Source organism: Carassius gibelio, chromosome B6 (assembly GCF_023724105.1).
Source record: "Carassius gibelio isolate Cgi1373 ecotype wild population from Czech Republic chromosome B6, carGib1.2-hapl.c, whole genome shotgun sequence".
NCBI lineage: Eukaryota > Metazoa > Chordata > Actinopteri > Cypriniformes > Cyprinidae > Carassius > Carassius gibelio.
Genome location: NC_068401.1, coordinates 1,413,984 through 1,433,039, shown reverse-complemented (window position 1 = coordinate 1,433,039; position 19,056 = coordinate 1,413,984). Strand labels below are relative to the sequence as shown.

The window sequence follows — 19,056 nt, the reverse complement described above, 5'->3', positions numbered from 1 at the left end:
ATCTTGTAATCCAAATTTATATCATAATTATGAGTTTATCTCTCAATTCTGAGTTGAGTGAGTGTATATCTCGTAATTCTGTTCTGAGTTTATATCAATTATTAGTTTATATCTCAGAATTCTGAGTTTGTCTTGCAATTCTAATCGATTCTATATCTTGTAATTCTAAGTTTATATCTCGTAATACTGAGTTTATCTTGTAATTCTGATTTTATATCTCATATTTCTGACTTTATATCATAATTCTAAATTTATCAGCAATTCTGATTAAGTTTATATCTTGAAATTCGAGTTTATATCATAATTATGAGTTTATGTCTCTCAATTCTGAGTTGAATTTATATCTCATAATTATGATTTATCTTGTAATTCTGAGTTTATATCAATTATTAGTTTGTATCTCATAATTATTAGTTTGTCTCATTATTCTAAGTTTATATCTCATAATTCTGAGTTTTTCATGCAATTCTGATCTAGTTTCTATATTGTAATTCAAAGTTACATCATAATTATGAATTTATATCTTCTGAGATTAGTTTATATCTCATAATTCTGAGGTTGTATCTAAAAATTCTGAGTTGAGTACATATCTCATAATTCTGACTGTAAATCATAATTCTATGTTCATCTCACAATTCTGATCAATTTTATATCTTTTAATTAGAGATTATAACAATTATTAGTTTATATCTCATAATCCTGAATTTATATCTCACCATTCTGAGTGATTTTATATTTCATAATTCTAAGTTTATATTAAAATTCTGAGTTTGTATCGAAATTCTGATCGAGTTTATATCTTGTAATACAAGTTTATATCATAATTATGAATTTATATCTTCTGAGATAGTTTATATCTCATAATTCTGAGTTAATATCATAATTCTGAGTTCATATCATAATTCAGAGTTTATATCGTAATTCTGAGTTGAGTTCATATCTCATAATCATAAGTTTATATCATAATTCAGAGTTTATATCGTAATTCTGAGTTGAGTTCATATCTCATAATTCTAAGTTTATATTATAATTGGTGTATAGTATATATTGTATATAGTTTTTATCGAAATTCTGATCGAGTTTATATCTTGTAATTCAAGTTTATATCATAATTATGAATTTATAACTTCTGAGATGAGTTCTTCATAATTCTGAGTTTATATCATAATTCTGAGTTGAGTTCATATCTCATAATTCTGAGTTGATATCATAATTCTGATTTTGTATTGCCATTCTGAGTTTATATCTTGTAATTCAAGTTTATATCATAATTACTGTATGAATTTATATCTTCTGAGATGAGTTTATATCTCATAATTCTGAATTTACAGTTTTTCATAATTCTAAGTTTGTCTCGCATTTAGATTGAGTTTATATCCTGTAATTCGAGTTCATATCATAATTATGAGTTTATATCTCATAATTCCGAGTTTATCTTGTAATTCTGAGTTTATGATTTCGTTTTTTCTCAGAATTCTGAGTTTATATCTTGATTTCGTTTTTTCTCAGAATTCTGAGTTTATATCATGATTTCGTTTTTTCTCAGAATTCTGAGTTTATATCATGATTTCGTTTTTTCTCAGAATTCTGAGTTTATATCATGATTTCGTTTTTTCTCAGAATTGTGAGTTTATATCATGATTTCGTTTTTTCTCAGAATTTTGAGTTTATATCATGATTTCGTTTCTTCTCAGAATTGTGAGTTTATATCATGATTTCGTTTTTTCTCAGAATTCTGAGTTTATATCATGATTTCGTTTTTTCTCAGAATTGTGAGTTTATATCATGATTTCGTTTTTTCTCAGAATTTTGAGTTTATATCATGATTTCGTTTCTTCTCAGAATTCTGAGTTTATATCATGATTTCGTTTTTTCTCAGAATTGTGTTTATATTATGATTTCGTTTTTTTCTCTCAGAATTCTGAGTTTATATCATGATTTCGTTTTTTCTCAGAATTGAGAGTTTATATCTCACAAATTGGTCTGTTCCTCTCAGAACTGTGCTCTAAAAAGTCACATTTAGCTTTTTGTTTGTTATTTCCGTGGTGGAAATGGCCTTCTCTAGAAGATTGCATGAATCCAACAGAAGGAAGGTTTGTGATACTACACGGCCCACACACGTCACACACCCTGCAAGCCTTAAGTTTCTTGTCTATGTGTGGTAAGTGACACTTAATGTATTTGACTCACATTGACAGAAATGTTGTTTTACAGCTAACACACGCATATAAAGGCTTTAGCTAATGTCATTTTATCATCATACTGTACCTATGTTTACGCGACTGTCTCGGATCAAATCCATGATTGTTTTTCACAAACGATGAGCACTGTTGTCTTTTATTTTTCTTCTCAAGAAAAGTAAATGCTTGCCGGCATGCTTGAACCGCTGAATGCCATATCTATATAGCTTTTGATTGTTACGTAGCATATCCATCATATAGTCACTCGGATCCATGAGCTCATGGGAAAATGTACAATAAACTTTGTATATCAGACACTTCAAATGCTGCTGTCGTTCATGTTCATGTGATGATGTATTATATAACTAACCAAGGGCTTCAAACAGTTCAAATGAGTTTATATGGTGCTTTTCACAATACAGATCATACAGATTTGACAGACTTAAAAAAATATGTAAGGAATAGTGGCTTACTAATGGAATAGAGGCTTTATAGTTAATTAGTTGTTATATTATCTGTTGATTATGTAATATAGAGATGCTGGCTAGTAACATAACATAGATTACATAATCACTTTCCAAAAATAAACTACTTATAATTCGATTTTTAAAGTCTCATAATTACTTTTTTATGGATTACATGATAACATTATTTACACAATGGCAGTAAATTATTAATAACTTATTGATTCACTCCAATTCTATTTAATGAACCTACCACTAATATAAAGTCTGGGTGACCCTGCGCAAATGTTTAATGCATTTCATAATGCTGATCATAAAGAATGTTTCTTTTCTTTTACACAATAATTTATCTAAATTATATGTGATAAATTAGTTACTGTAGGTCAAAAGTAATCTAAAAGTAAAAACATTTGCTCTTTTTATCACTGCATAAATCAGAAAATACTGTCAACAGCCAGAAAGAAAATACATTTTCAGGTTTTTTTGGTATAATATTTTATATAAATCCGACAAATGATATATTTACCAAAAAAAAAACTAGAATATAGATAGTAATAAGTGCTGCTGAAGTGAAGAAAAAAACATGTATTGGAAATTGAAAAACGAGTACAGTAAAACAAATGTATTTTTTTATACTTGTCTGAACAAATACAAAGTTATGGAAGCAAAATCTCGACCCTGATTTGTGCATGAAAACACATTGATTTGCCTGAACCAAACTAACAGCACAAAAAGTTAAAAAGATCCCAGATTTTGCCCATGTCTGCAATCTTTGAATGCCTACAGTAAATCTTTTCTTGTTCATTTGCATCTCTTCTCCCTTTAAAACTGGCCTCAGATCTCATTTCGTCTATTTTATTTGTGACTGGGTCACTTACAGCTAATATTAATTCTTCTAGAAAAAAATTAATCAAACTAACTAACCACGTATTTGATCAGAGAGTGGTTTGTTAGTCTACATGTGAACGCTCCAAATGAACTCAATCAAACCCTTTTAAAGCAATCTCTGAGTGCAATTATTGCAATGCAGTTCAATTCATTCTGAATGCAAAACAATCCAGTTTTAGCTTTTCATATTAATGCAAAGACAGTTATTTTGACACATTGTTCTCTTGATTGGTCTAATTTTTTTTTTCTAATTTTTTTTTTTTTTTTATAAAACCTGGTTATACAATGTCTTTTTGAATTGCTGATCGTCAAATTCTAAATTGACTCCTCAGATGGATTTGGAGAATTTTTTTTTTTTTTTGACCTGATTGTTTTTGTGGGGTTGTTATTGAATTAATATAAGTCAAAGTGTAAGCTTGTCATGTATATAAAGGAATCGGTCCATTAACAGCCTCTTGAAGCGTAAATATGCACATAAATCTTGCACACACACATGCACTTACATATGAATATATGCATGAAGAACATGAGTGTGAAATAAAACATCACACTTATAGCATGACCTACAATGTCAGGATCAGATGTGGACGGGGCAGAAATGTGTTTTTCCTGAAATGCATGCAAAGTTAAAGTAGATGCATCTGAGCTCTGCACTAAAAGTGTGGAGACATTTCCATTCTTTGTGATGCTGTTTTTATTGGATTTCTGATTGTTCTGTGTGTAGAGGGATAGAACGAGCTGAAAAGAAAGGGCTTTTGGAAGTTTTCAGTACAAAAAAAAAAACAGATCAAGGACACTGAAGATCCTCTGAAGATGCTTGATCATGCCGCACTGTCTTCATCTTTTGGTCTTTCTGCTGTTTATCCTCCTCAAGGTAAAGCACTGCATATTCAGAGATAGGAATGCATTCATGTTGAAAACTATTTGAATGCATTTCATGAAAAATCTGAGTCATATTCCTTTCCAGAATCTAGAAGAAGAAACAAAATGAAATTATGTATTAATATATTCACTGTGAAGGACAAATCAGTAGAAAACTGATACAATTTTTGTAGAAAATTACCAGAGACTTTTCCATTAAGTGTGAGACATTTCCATCAACCATTAAACATAAAACAATGAGAAACGTGATTGAAAATGCAGACAAAATTCCTATGAAAAATAAATACGGAAAATTCCTTCATAATAACAAGGTACATGGTGCTGTATTATTTTTCAAAGACAAAAATATTTTTAATGAAATGATGACTTTATGTAGGTTTTTTACATGTACATCTATGTGTGTGTGTGTGTGTTTACATTATGTATTCAAAAGTATTTTTTTTTTTTAAATGTTGATCTATAATAATACATATATCCATGTTTTAACAATGTTTTTAATAATCCATTTTAATTATTGCAGGACAAATATCAATTAAAATTAAATAGTGATACACAAACACATACACTATTCATTAGTATAACTTTCAACATATTGTTTATCTACAATAAGAAAGCTTGTTTTTGTTGTTTTCTTATTTTTATTTTTATTTATTTTTCTTATTTTTTATTGCATGACAAAATTGTGTATTGAAAGAGTGACCTTATATATATAAATTATAATAGATCTAGAGATCTCGAATATCATGATACTTATAATATGGAAAAATTAAAAAATGACATTAAAGATAATGTTCTCTAAAATGTACAATTTTAAATAGTTTTTTCTTGCGTTGTTAATATTTTGTTAATATAGTGTAAATGTTGTTAATATTTCATTATCTATTGGGGGGAATTAAATGTGCATTAAATGTAGTTATAATAATCATCGCAACGTGTCTGGTATTTATTTTTAAAATAAATAAAATTTTTCAGGTCTTTTAATTATTTTTTTTTATAAACACAGGTCACATATTAATATTAGAGTTAAACTCAGAAAACAAAATGTATATAACATTTAAAAAATATTTTTCTTGTATTAAAGAAGAAAACCTGAACAGTGTAAAATTCACAATAATGAATAAAAATCATGTTTTACTTTGCCGCCGAACAAAAAATGAACTACATTTCCCACAATGCACCAAAACGGGGGGGCGGGGTTATTATTACTATTTTTTTTTTTTATTCACGCTGCCAACACTGGATTTAGTATTCTCGAGAATCACATCTGATTACTGATTTAGGTGTTGTTTTATAAACCAACGTGTTGTGTTATTATCGTAATTTCCTGAAGAGCTCACGACTGTTTACGTTTGTTCAGAACTCTGAAGCTAAGCTAAGCTAAGCTAACTGTACACAGTGTTGTGTTTGTGATATGAACTGCTCAATAGTCTGATTTTGAGGATGTACACTTTATTATCGGGTCTCTACAAATATGTATTTCAAAAGGACGAGTACTGCATCCTGATCCTGGGTCTGGACAATGCGGGAAAAACCGTAAGTTACCATAATAAAAAAATAAAATAGTTAACGCCTCCTTCGCATTTACTTTATTTAAACCGTTGATAAATTTTTTCAATAAAAGGCTTTCTGAATTAGTATCTTTTTTTAGCTTCACGATGCTCAAAAATCTTGTCTAGCTAGGCTGCTCACTAAAAATGCTCACTAGTTAGATAAGGTTATCATACTCGGTTTGACTTCTGTTTCTGTTTAAGTGTGTGAATGCAACTCATTTATATTCTACACTAAATATGATGCATAAAGTGAGGTTTTTATGTTGATATCTCACTACTTTCCTTTTGACTCGTTTGTGTGTGTGTGCTTTATTATTTATATTGAATATTGCAGACATTTCTGGAACAAACAAAAACCAAATTCAGCAGAAACTACAAGGGCATGAACCTTTCGAAGATCACGACTACAGTCGGTCTGAACAGTGAGTGATGCATGCTGTAAACCCGAATTACATTAATAGAAGTGTGAGAGTGGTTTAATCCATGTGTCTCGTATCTGTTTCAGTTGGCACCATTGATTTGGGAAAAGCTCGTCTGATGTTTTGGGATCTTGGAGGACAAGAAGAACTCCAGTCTTTATGGGATAAGGTGACCTGCTGTCATTGGGATCTGGGTTTGGTTTGCGTTTGGCACATTGAATGGTCATTGCATCTTGTTTGTGAACTTATATTGGTTTCAGTACTATGCAGAATCTCATGGTGTCATCTACGTCATCGACTCCACCGATGAGGAGCGATTGAACGAGTCAAAGAACGCTTTCGGTGAGTTTTTCTGCAACGAGGGATCAATGCAATTCTGTACAATCACCCTTTTGATAAGTGGTGCTCTAGAACACTGGAAAATATATCAAATACATTCCTTATTATTGTCTTGTTTTAGGACACAGTCATTTAAAATAAAATGGATTGTAGCATTGATCAGGCTTGAGTCAGTGGCTAATGTGAAATAAGTTTATGCTCCCATCATACAGAGAAGATGATCAGCAGTGAAGTTTTGGAAGGAGTTCCTCTTCTCGTGCTGGCCAACAAACAGGACGTCGAGGTAAGAACCTAAAACTTAGCGATCTCAGAAGCTCAATCCATCCTCTGTGATCTCCCGGTGGTCTGTAGGTGGCGCTGTGCTCCTTCATTTCCACATTGAGTTGTAACGACTGCGCTGCTGGTCTTGTGTTCGTCAGAACTGTCTGTCTGTGCCTGACATCAAGACGGTTTTCAGCGACTGTGCTCCAAAAATCGGTAAAAGAGACTGTCTGGTGCAGCCCTGCAGTGCTTTATCAGGGTACGTCTGCCTCGTTTCACTCATGCATTATTCAGTGCGCTCGAGCACTCCCAAAAAAACATGACGGGGAAGTTGAGAAATGCACAGAAAAAAAACAACAACTCTCACTGACGAGTGTTTGGTGGCACTTAATGTATAATGCATTATAAAGCTATTCATAATAAACATTGTAATGCATCATATCATTTCATTAATAGATGTAACCAAAGATGAAATACATGAAAATAGCATTTAAATAAAAGACGTGTCATGTTTTTAATGCATTATATACTTTCTAAAGATGTAAGAGTGTATTATAATGCATTTTAACTGTGGTTACAATCATTCATGTGCTTGAGCTAATAAGCATTGCAAGACATAACTAATGCATTAAAGCTGCTTTTATAATGCATTATATATAAAGGTTTTAAGTACAGTGTTTACAATTGTTTTTATATATATATATATGTATATGTATTTAAACTTGTTTATGTGATATTTAGTTGGATTAATGTATTTCCATGAAAATATTAACAGTTTTCAACATTGATAATAATCAGAAATGTGTCTTGAGCAGTAAATCATCATATTTTCATGATTTCTGAAGATCATGTGATACTGAAGACTGGAGGAATGATGCTGAAAATACAGCGGAGCATCACAGAAATAAATTATATTTTAACAGATATTCACATAGAAAACTGCTGTTTCACATTCTAATAATATTTCACTATTTTTACTGTAGTTTTCAATCTAACAAATGCAGCATTGGTGCGCAGAAGAGAGTTTTAAGCTTTTAGCCATTAGTGTATATTTTGGTAAATATTGCTGGTGTTTAAGACTAAATATGCTGGGTGTTTTCTGCGTGGTTGTGTTTTACAGGCAGGGAGTGAACGACGGCATTGAATGGATGGTCAAATGTGTGATCCGAAACATTCACCGGCCTCCCAGACAGAAAGACATCACATAGAGCGGCTCCGTTGTGTGTGTGTGTGTGTGTGTGTGTGTTTTCTGTAAATTCAGAGAGTGGATGCAGTTATCATACCACATGTAAGTTATGATATAATATTTGGTTGATGCTGCAGACATTGTAAATATACATTACTGTGCTAAACTGACACTAGTTTTGTTTCCTGATTAGTTTTGATGTCCTCTGCTAAAATCAGCTTCAGATTAAATCAATCATTTCTAAACCGAATGAAGATGGCATTTCGGGAAACGTTGTTTTAAGACCCAACCAATCAAAACCCTGTTTCTTAATCAATCACCAATTCTATAATGAAGAGCAGAGATGGAAAAGAAAGCCCTTGTGTCTCAGTTTAATTTGCACAACATATGTTTTCTCAACTTTACAAATCCAGTAAGTGTCTTATCTTGTCAGGACGGGGATTTTTTGATTTACTTTTGCCTAAGCTGAATGTATTTTGCATGAAGGCAGCAGTGAATCGATAAGCACTGCTCATGTAATGAATGTTATTGATCTCAGACACTTTCAACCTGCAGAATATTATATGTGTATGTGTGTGTCAAAGATAATCAATATAATCTCTCTCTCCTCTGAATGCAGGGACCAAACATTCTTAGTTTAGAGACACAATGTTGTGTGTTTAATCAACTGTTCTGTGGTGTTTAAGGCAGAAGTCACTATTACTATTGGGCATATTTATTTGTCCAGATCTCTAACACTGTTCAGTGCGTGATATACGAGTGTTTGAGAGAGGATCTAAACAAGCAGCTGTTCCCCTGTGCAGTTGTTTTAGGACAGCAGACTCAATCCAGCTTCTCTTCACACGCAAGCCTTCAGCAGAAGCATGAATAATGTAAGACTTGCGTAATAGTACATCAGTGAATCTGGAAAGGAACCGGAATAATGGCTCTGGCACTTTAGGGATTACTTTTTGTCGTTTTGAATGTTATATATTTTTACTGAAAAAATCAAGATACATTTAAAATTTAATTTTAGAGTATTTATCTTGAACTAATTTGTTATTGCTTTTCACCCCAATGCATTTTTTTACAATTATTTTTCTTCTCTTTTAAACTTATTTTTTAACGTTTTTTTTTTATTTATCTTTGTCAGATGAAACCCACTACTTACGTTTTTTTTCTTTTTTGATTCATTTTTGCAAGATGAAAACATCCCACTTTGAATTTATTATTATTATTTATTTTTTTATTTGAAGTTAATCTTTGCCTGATGAAAAATATCAGACTTATTCATATAATGTATTTTATATTATATTATATTTTGTCAGATATATGTCCTAGACTTTGGAGTTTTTTTAAGTTATTCTTAATTCTTTTTTTTTTTATGTAATTTTTTGTTACACTGATGAGTGCCTAGTTTGGACTAGTAAGCAAATTTGTTGCATGTGATGATTTTCTATATTTCATCTTAAATTAATCTTGATCCCCTACATTTCCTCCCAGCAGTCTGATGTATTTAAGTGTCAGTTTCTGGTCAATAGCTGATAATAAGCAATGAATAAGCAATCAAAAGTCATACAACTGAACCTAATACATCTTTGGTCGACCGGCCCAAAAATGTACAATACTTTTTCTTTTTTAAATACACAACAATATCTAGAAATATTTACCAGATACAGCAGCCCAAAATGTACAAGCATTAGATTAGAATATATTACATAACAAACTATCAAAGCAAGCAAACAAATGCAAGCTGCAATAACTTTCTCAGCCCAAATGATTTAAACTGGTGTTTTGGTTATTTTTAGTATTATGCTCAGATATACACATTACTTTTTGAAGGTTGTTTGAACAATAAAAATAGCTCTAGTTTCCAAGACAACAGCACTGTATCACTTTATTGTACTTTTTTTTTTGATTCGACAAAATTGCTGGTTTTGTCAGCGATGCCATTTTTCTTCATCTCTCGTCCGCCTCCCTTCCATCATTCCTCCCCTGATAATACAGACCACTGACTGTGCGTCACTCCTTCAGTGCTTCACTCCGTTCATCTCTCCGCTCAGCATCCATCCATCCATCCGTCGTCCTCCAGCAGCACCATGGACAGCACAGTTTCAGGTAAAACCCAGAATAATCTATGTTTAGAAATGAAGCTGAGACACTAGGGAGATTTTAGCACGAGTTATTGCATGAGATTGAATGACCTGCTGCAGAATCACGTCTTTTAGCGTGACATTGGCACTGGTGAACATGTCCTTTGTCAAGCATGCATGCTCTATGCTATCTAAGGGATATTAATGTCATTAATGAATAGATCCTTTCAGTACAGGGGGTTTCTGTCTGAACAGGACTGTTATTGTGCATTGGAGTGTGCTGATGCTCAACACTGCAGATGTTGGGCTATAAAAAAAAAACACGGTTCATTTGGAGGGTAGCAGTGCTGCAAAATGTGACGCAATATTGTAGATGTGACTGTCTGGATCCCATTCAAACACATACTGTCTGAATCATTGGTGAAATTAGTTTGCATTGTTTTGCATCTGAAATAGCTGTAAATCTTCTAAAAAATAACAACCGTAAGTTGTGCACATTATAGTGTGTGCTCTGCTTTAATGTCCAGCAGACAAAGCAAGATTTGAATTATCATTGCTAACACAGCTTTCTTGCAAAGTCACCTTTTTGTTGAGCTCATGGGTAATAAATAAACGGGCTCCAATGCTCACAAACACCAATAGTTCCTGTCATGAACACATTCCCTTTTGCATGCATGCATTTGCTTTGTGCTGGTGATTTGTGATTCCTCAATATAATCATGCATCTTATTGAGGAGTGGTATGATGTTGCTTTACTAAGTGATCATTATGACACTTCACTCAGATTCACACAAGATCACACAGTGCATTATTTGGCGGTCATGTCTTGTGCTGTGATAACTGGATTAATAATGCATGAATCAGATTTTGGGTGGGGTTTGATGCCAAATGCAGCCCAGTAACATGCTTGCATTCATGCATCCCTTATAAGATATTTCATGAAGCAATACTGGTCAGTTCAGGGAAATGCCTCTACATCTAATTCTGTAAGATATTGCTGTATTACAAACCCAGTAACAGCACATTTCCAATAATTAACTTATTTTGTTGTTGTTTTCGGTAGACATTTTGAAACATCTACTGAACTGTTACAGGGTTTCTGCAGATTTTATGAAAAGGTGTCTGCACTTTACCCATTGCATGTTAAGTTCTGGTTAGTTCACCGCATGCATATGCATCACTGATTTATTGCCATTTTTACTGTATTCAAACAATATTTCTCTCTGTCTCTGGCAGCCTACTCTGAGAAGCTGAGAGAGATGTCAGTGTTGTCTCTCCTCTGTTCCTGTTTGTATTCCCAGCCACATCCCAACATCTTCGGTCAGTTTGAAGGTAGGAGCTTCAACAGCCAATGATTGAAGGCCCTATTGCCAGAATATTTAGGTTAAAGTTTATGCATCTCAAAGTCTTTGTCCTCATCATCTTTCCTCCACAGATATGGAGGTGAAGTCGCTGGATAAGCGAGCTTCTGGCCAAGCATTTGAGGTCATCTTGAAGAGTCCAACTGACCTGTCTCCAGAGAGACCCCAGACTCTGGCACTGCCTCCCCAGAAGAAGGAGCCTTCCCTGGGGGAACTTCAGAAGAGGCTGGAGGCCGCCGAGGAGAGACGGAAGGTAAGATGATGACACCATTAAATATTGCTTTATTATTTCATATGTTGAGTTCTTTCTGTGGAGCACTGCACATAAGCATCCAGTTTTACCTTGTTTTTTGGACGCTTCCTTCTATTTCTAGTAGAATTTGTCAACAGGATGTTTCTTGAGCAACACATCCCAGCATACTTGAATAATATTTTAATTGTTTTGCGGATGCATTTATCTGTCGAGATGCATTCATGAAAATTCCCACAAGCACATGAGTAATTGAGAATCTTAACACTCTAAACATAAAGGTTATTTATTGGCATCAATGGTTTCCATTGCACAAAACATTATTTATAATTGTTCAAATGTTGTGCTCACTGATAAATAAATGGTTCTTTCAATAACTGTCATTAAAATGGTTCTTTGGGGAAGCAAAGATGGCATCTTTATGAAAACGTTCTTTTCGAACCGTTATTTTTAAGAGTGTAGAACCATTTCACTGCACTAAAGGTTCTTGGGAGTGGAAGAAGGTTCTCTGGAGTATTAGATAGTGTCCTTCAAACTAAGAGAAAGGGTTTGTTTTTTTAGGAAATTCACTGAAAGGTTGTTTGAGGAACCCAAAATTGTGTCTCTATGGAACCTTTATTTTTAAAAGATTTTACCATGAAGCATGTGGATACCATTGGATATGAATATGGTAATCAGTTACTCAGTACTCATGGCGGTACTCCGTTTGATAGCAACACTGTCCTCTTTTTATATGTCCATTGCTGTTTTTATGACTTCTCAGTTTCTGGCTTCTCTCCTCTGCGCTTTTTAATTGTCAGAGGACTTCACCGTCACACCTTACTGCATCTCTTTCTGTAGTCTCAGGAGAAGCAGGTGCTGAAGCAGTTGGCGGATAAACGGGAGCGTGAGAAAGAGGTGCTCACCAAGGCCCAGGAGGTCAACAACAACTACAGCAAGATGACCGAGGAGAAACTCCACCACAAAATGGAGCTGATTCAAGAAAACCGCATGGCCCGTCTTAATGCTCTCAAACAGCGTCTGAGAGAGAAGGTGAGTCTGTCCGGTTGTCCAACATTCCATTTAAAGTGCCTCCTCAAAATTTTTGAAGTTCTCATTTAGATCTAAATCCATTTTACATTGTTTGCATTTGGCTGATGCTTTAATCCCAAGCAACTGACATTGCATATAAAGTATATATCTTATCAGTTCATGCATTACCTAGGAATCAAACCAATTACCATAGCACCATGGTGCCTCTCACTGTTTGACTTTTTAAATCATTTGTCAAAAATAAAATGAACACACTAAAAAAAGTGACTTCCTCCTCAGTTTCTTGTGTTTGTTTTGCCGTGCAAATGTCTAAAAGATTCTTAAGTCAAGATGCATTTACATCATAAAAAAATAATATAAAATATTTAAACATTCGACTCTCCAAACTGTACACTGTCCTAAATGGGTAATAACTGGTGTCTAAAATAATAGTACAGTGTGTCGTAGACCAAAGGTGTTTATGTTTGACATTGCATATAAAGTGTATATCTTATCAGTTCATGCATTACCTAGGAATCAAACAAATTACCATAGCATGTTTTACATGTTTGAATAATCAGAATCAGAATCAGAATGAGCTTTATTGCCAGGTATGTTTACACATACGAGGAATTTGTTTTCATGACAGAAGCTCCACAGTACAACAGAATGACAGCGACAGAACATAAAACACATAATAAAAGAATAAAAAATACAAATAAGTAGATAGTGAATGACAATATACAAATGACAATTGTAGGCAGGTATATTACAAAATGCAGTTATGTATGTACATATATATTATGTGCAAAATGTAAGTGTATACTAAGTATGTGTGTTAGATAAATAAAGTGTGTGTGTATATAAATATAAAGTGTAGTGTGTTCGCCGTTATTATCAGCTGTTCATAAGATGGATTGCCTGAGGGAAGAAACTGGTCCTGTGTCTGGTCGTTCTAGTGCTCAGTGCTCTGTAGCGTCGACCAGATGGACACAGTTCAAAGAGGGAGTGTGCTGGATGTGAGGGGTGCAGAGTGATTTTGACAGCCCTTTTTCTCACTCTGGATAAGTACAGTTCTTGAATCGATGGGAGAGTTGAACCGATGATTCGCTCAGCAGTCCGGACTACCCTCTGTAGCCTTATGAGGTCAGATTTAGAAGCTGAGCTGAACCAGACAGTTACTGAAGTGCAGAGGATGGATTCGATTATGGTGGAGTAGAACTGTTTCAGCAGCTCCTGTGGCAGGTTAAACTTCCCCAGCTGGCGAAGGAACCTCTGCTGGGCCTTTTTCACAGTGGAGTCAATGTGAATGTCCCACTTCAGGTCCTGAGAGATGGTGGTGCCCAGGAACCTGAATGACTCCACTGCAGTCACAGTGCTGTTCATGATGGTGAGTGGGGGGAGTGCAGAGGGGTCTCTCCTGAAGTCCACGATCATCTCCACTGTTTTGAGGGTGTTAAGCTCCAGGTTGTTGAGACTGCACCAGACAGCCAGCTCTTTTACCTCCTGTCTGTAAGCAGACTCGTCACCGTCCTGAATGAGGCCGATGAGTGTGGTGTCATCTGCAAACTTCAGGAGCTTGACAGAGGGGTCCTTAGACGTGCAATCATTAGTGTACAGGGAGAAGAGCAGTGGGGAGAGAACGCAGCCCTGGGGAGCTCCGGTGCTGATTGTACGGGTGCTGGATATGTATTTTCCCAACCTCACTAGCTGCTGCCTGTCTGTCAGGAAGCTGTTGATCCACTGACAGATGGAGGTGGGCACAGAGAGCTGATTTAGTTTGGGCAGGAGGAGGTTTGGGATGATCGTGTTGAAGGCCGAGCTGAAGTCCACAAACAGGATCCTCACATAAGTCCACGGTCTGTCTAGGTGTTGCAGAACATAATGCAGTCCAATGTTTACTGCATCGTCCACAGACCTGTTTGCTCTGTAGGCAAACTGAAGAGGGTCCAGCAAGGGCCCAGTGATGTCCTTCAGGTGGCCCAGCACCAGTTTTTCAAATGACTTCATGACTACAGACGTTAGAGCCACAGGCCTGTAGTCATTTAGTCCTGTAATTAGGGGTTTCTTAGGGATGGGGATGATGGTGGAACGTTTGAAGCATGAAGGGACTTCGCACAGCTCCAGCGATCTGTTGAAGATCTGTGTGAAGATGGGGGCCAGCTGGTCAGCACAGGATTTTAGACAGGCTGGTGTAACACAATCTGGGCCTGGTGCTTTTTTCCTTTTCTGCTTCCGGAAGACCTGGCGCACCGCATCCTCGCTGATCTGAATTGCAGGTGCCCCACCTGAGAGGGGGGATGCAGGAGGTGTGAATGGTGAGAGTGCTTGATTGGAGAGGTGTTCAGGATGGGTTGCAGGAGCTGTTAATGGTGTGAACGGTTGTTTGGAGAGGCATTTGGGGCTGGTGATGGGTGTTCTTTCAAACCTGCAGTAAAACTCGTTCAGATCGTCTGCCAGTCGTTGATTCTCTACAGTGCTGGGGGGTGGTGTCTTGTAATTGGTGATCTTCTTTAGACTTTTCCACACTGATGCAGAGTCGTTGGAAGTGAACTGAGTCCTTATTTTTTCAGAATAATTCCTCTTTGCCACTTTGATCTCCTTTTCCAATGTGTATTTAGCCTGTTTATACAAGACATTGTCCCCCTTCACGTAAGCATCTTCTTTGGCCTGACGGAGCTGTCTGAGTTTTGCAGTGAACCACGGTTTGTCATTATTGTAAATTAGTTGAGTCTTTGTAGGAATACACATATCCTCACAGAAACTGATATATGAGGTTACGGTCTCTGTGAGTTCGTCCAGATCGGTGGTAGCAGCTTCACAAGCTTTTAACTTTCCACAGTTCCTATTGCATGCTGTTTTTCTGAAGTAACTGGCTTATAACACCTGGTTTATTATGCTGTGTCTCTTTTCTTTGTTAGGAGCTTCATGCTGCAGAAGTCCGTAAGAATAAGGAACTTCACACTGAGCTCTCTGGCTAAGGACACTCTTTGACGCCAGAGCTGTGAGACGTCCAATCACGGCTGCATTTGGATAATATCTCATTCTCTGGCCACAGTCTTAAGAGGTCATATCATACTCACCTTATCGGTTTTCCTTTCCAATAAATGTCTGAGCATATAACAGCATCCCACATACACTTGTGTGGACAAAAGTATGTGAGCACCCAAACACCACACCCACACATGCTTGTTGATTGTTTAATTTCCAATGCATGGGCATTAACAGGCAGTTTGTTCTTCATAAAATGTCTAGTTCTTCCGGGAGTCATTATTCCAGTTCATCCCAAAGGTATTCCGGTCTGGACTTTGTGAAGGCCAGTCAAAATCTTTCACATTTCTTGATGGACTTTGACTTGTGTGGTGTTCCTGGATCAACATCTTCTGTTGATCCTAGAACAAGAAGTCTTTTCCCTATCCCTAAAACCAATTTTTTATTAAAAAGTATGACTAAAACCTGAGAGAAGTTGGAATGTTGCTTAGGCTCCAGTCCTGAGCCAAACCCTATAACAAGTACTTAGAATTTCTGAAACTGAAAAAAATCGTCCAAAGCTGTTGAACAATCTCTTGACTGCCACTTTATGGAGTAGCATTAAGATTTGGAGTTATCTGACTAGCCAAACGCATTTATTGTAAAAAGGGGTTCACATACTTTTGATCATGAAATGTATCTGCCTGCTGAAAAAAAAAAACAACTTGGACCAGCTTAAAGACTTGTTTATAGATTGGTATTAGTGGTATGTTACTCAACACAAGCTGATTAAAAGGGTTATTGTTGCCAATAGACCAGGGGCCTGTACCATGAATCTGGATTAGCTGGCTAGCCAGGTAAGTTTCAGGTTAGTTTGCACCAATCCTGGGTTTTAGATACCACGTAAGTGGTTTAGTTTTCAGCGGCATTCATTGCCATAGTAACTTATACTCCATGGCTAACCTGCTCCGGGGCAGGTTATGTTCTGGGTTAGAGACCTCAAACTGAAGTTGGACCAATCAGAAGTGAGAGAAGTGACACATGTCTGAAACAAAGTCACTCCCCCAGTTTATCTTGCTCCAAATTAAAGGTCACTAATGCAAAAATAAAATAAAATAGAAGAAGACCGGCTTTAATGGTAATTACGGAGTCATTTTATGATTTATATATTATTATTATTTATATTTTACACACAAGCAATTTTAGTTTAACAGTTATTTTAAATAAATATGAATGTATACAGATCATGTAATATAAATAAGCTATATTATCAAAAGATTGCACTATTTAAAAAATAAAAAATCTGACTTTACATGTTTGAGTCTCTATAACTATATATTTTCTCGCTGGGTCTCTCGCGAGAAATAAATCAAACTTGGTTTGTGTTGCAAGGCTCGTGATTGGCTGTTTGCCAGTGATGTCACACATTCATGTGCACGCGCTCCACAAACTCAGGATCAAAGCCTGAGTTGACAAAGTAAGTTGATGAACAGCATCATGGTATTAACAAAGCCGGATTGGAGAGGTTTGGTTTTGTCAACTCAAAACTAATCCTGTAACTCTGAATTCATTCAGCTACCGTCATGGTACAGGCCCCAGCTTACATGAGTGGTTAAGCTAAAACCAGCATGAAACTGTCAAAACATACCTTATTTGTAACCAGGAATGGTAAAATCTGGTCATTTAGTCTGGTCTAGGCTTTTATCTAGCAGGTCTGAATCTCACAAACTTGTCAAATCTAACAAAAACCTTGGCTGTATCCACATTCACGCTGCACTTTATAGGATAAGATTCATTCACATGAGAGTTTAGATTAATTTCAAGGGCCACTGACTCAGATTTGTGGGTTTGTTTTTCAGTGACCTGAAAGAGAAATGTCTAAGCTATATGCTGCTAACTGATTACTGAAAACCATTTAAAATAAGATTAAAGCATAACAAGTTCGTAAGAAAGGGTCTCTGTCATTTTTGCAATGGAGGGAAACTAAGAACGCATTCAAGAGATTATTTATGTTGGCAGCACATCAGAATTTCTAAGTTGTTTATCACAGTTTATAGCAATTTAGTGTCTCCTGAAGATCTGTAAAGTTTCTGTCTCTTGCTATTTTTTTCGTTTCGTGTCTAAGTTTCTGATTAGGTATTGAATATGGAAATGACTGATGCAGTAGTTTCTGAGTATAGTTTCTAAAATACTATGTCTGTATTGCTGCTGATAAGACTGCTTAATCAGTCATTGAAGCGGCGTAAAATGAGGGTGTTTTTGTGTTCATGTTTTTTGTTTTGTTTTTTTACTAACTCTGGCCATCTGAGATAAACTGAATTGAAGCTGTTTTGTTTGCTAAAATATTGCTGCTATTATGTGTGTGTATCACCAGGGTCCTTATAGATTTAAAAAACATTTAAAAGTACTCACAATTATGACTTTTCTGGTTCCTAAAGTCAGAGGCAGGACAATGGCACATATAGCCATGATCTAAACCAGTTTTGTTTTTCATAACTTTACATAAAATGGCACGGAAAGGGAGTGGTCAGGTGGTAGAATAAATATTTACCCTCCATATACTCGTGATGTCCGTCCTCAAGGTACAATTAAAGTAGTTTCATCCACCTGATTTGTTTGATAGTTTGTGTACCATTCCAGTCTGTGGTCACCTCAGGCATGTTTGGGTTTCATGTGTAATAGGACTTTTTTTGTTTTCTTAAACAATGCCCAGCATTGATCTAAATTTATCTTCTGGTGTTATAGTTTTATTTACCAACCAATATAAAATCCAAGTTAGTTTCAATATAATGATATTGTGCATTTGTTGAATTGAAATTAATTTCAAATTTGGTTGTTAGGATTAATAGCAAGTATATGTTGGCACATCCATCACATCTTATGCCAGTATTACTCAGTATCCTTTTAAAGGACCCCAACAATGGAAACAATATTTTTTTCATTTAAATGTTATCATTGATCAGTGATTCCACGTTAAAAATTAAACAGGTAATCTCCTCATAACAATGTCTCATTTAATAAGAGTGTGCATCCGTTTTTTCCTTATAAGATTGTAACTTTCTTGTTAAAAGAAACATTATAATACAGGATAAAGAATGTTCAGTATAAGTTCCATTCTTAATTATTTCAGGAAAAAATTTAAGCTTGTGCAATGGGGAAAACATTACTAATTTGTTCATTATTGGTTTAAAAGAAAATGCATGTTGTATGCAAACATAGTGTT

The 19,056-nt window shown here is 35.3% G+C and overlaps 2 protein-coding genes across 2 annotated transcripts; both read left to right on the top strand.

Moving 5' to 3' along the window:
• The first annotated feature begins 5,601 nt into the window (after positions 1–5,601).
• Positions 5,602–8,339, top strand: LOC127959109 (ADP-ribosylation factor-related protein 1). The gene is made up of 7 exons (XM_052558105.1): positions 5,602–5,947; positions 6,299–6,386; positions 6,470–6,552; positions 6,644–6,725; positions 6,935–7,005; positions 7,142–7,242; positions 8,104–8,339. Exons 1-7 carry the CDS (start codon positions 5,855–5,857, stop codon positions 8,189–8,191), a joined length of 606 nt encoding a protein of 201 aa, XP_052414065.1. The 5' UTR covers positions 5,602–5,854; the 3' UTR covers positions 8,192–8,339.
• A 149-nt stretch (positions 8,340–8,488) lies between these two features.
• Positions 8,489–17,785, top strand: LOC127959110 (stathmin-3-like). The gene is made up of 6 exons (XM_052558106.1): positions 8,489–9,041; positions 10,156–10,266; positions 11,478–11,573; positions 11,677–11,855; positions 12,693–12,884; positions 15,785–17,785. Exons 2-6 carry the CDS (start codon positions 10,248–10,250, stop codon positions 15,842–15,844), a joined length of 546 nt encoding a protein of 181 aa, XP_052414066.1. The 5' UTR covers positions 8,489–9,041; positions 10,156–10,247; the 3' UTR covers positions 15,845–17,785.
• Positions 17,786–19,056: the final 1,271 nt, after the last annotated feature.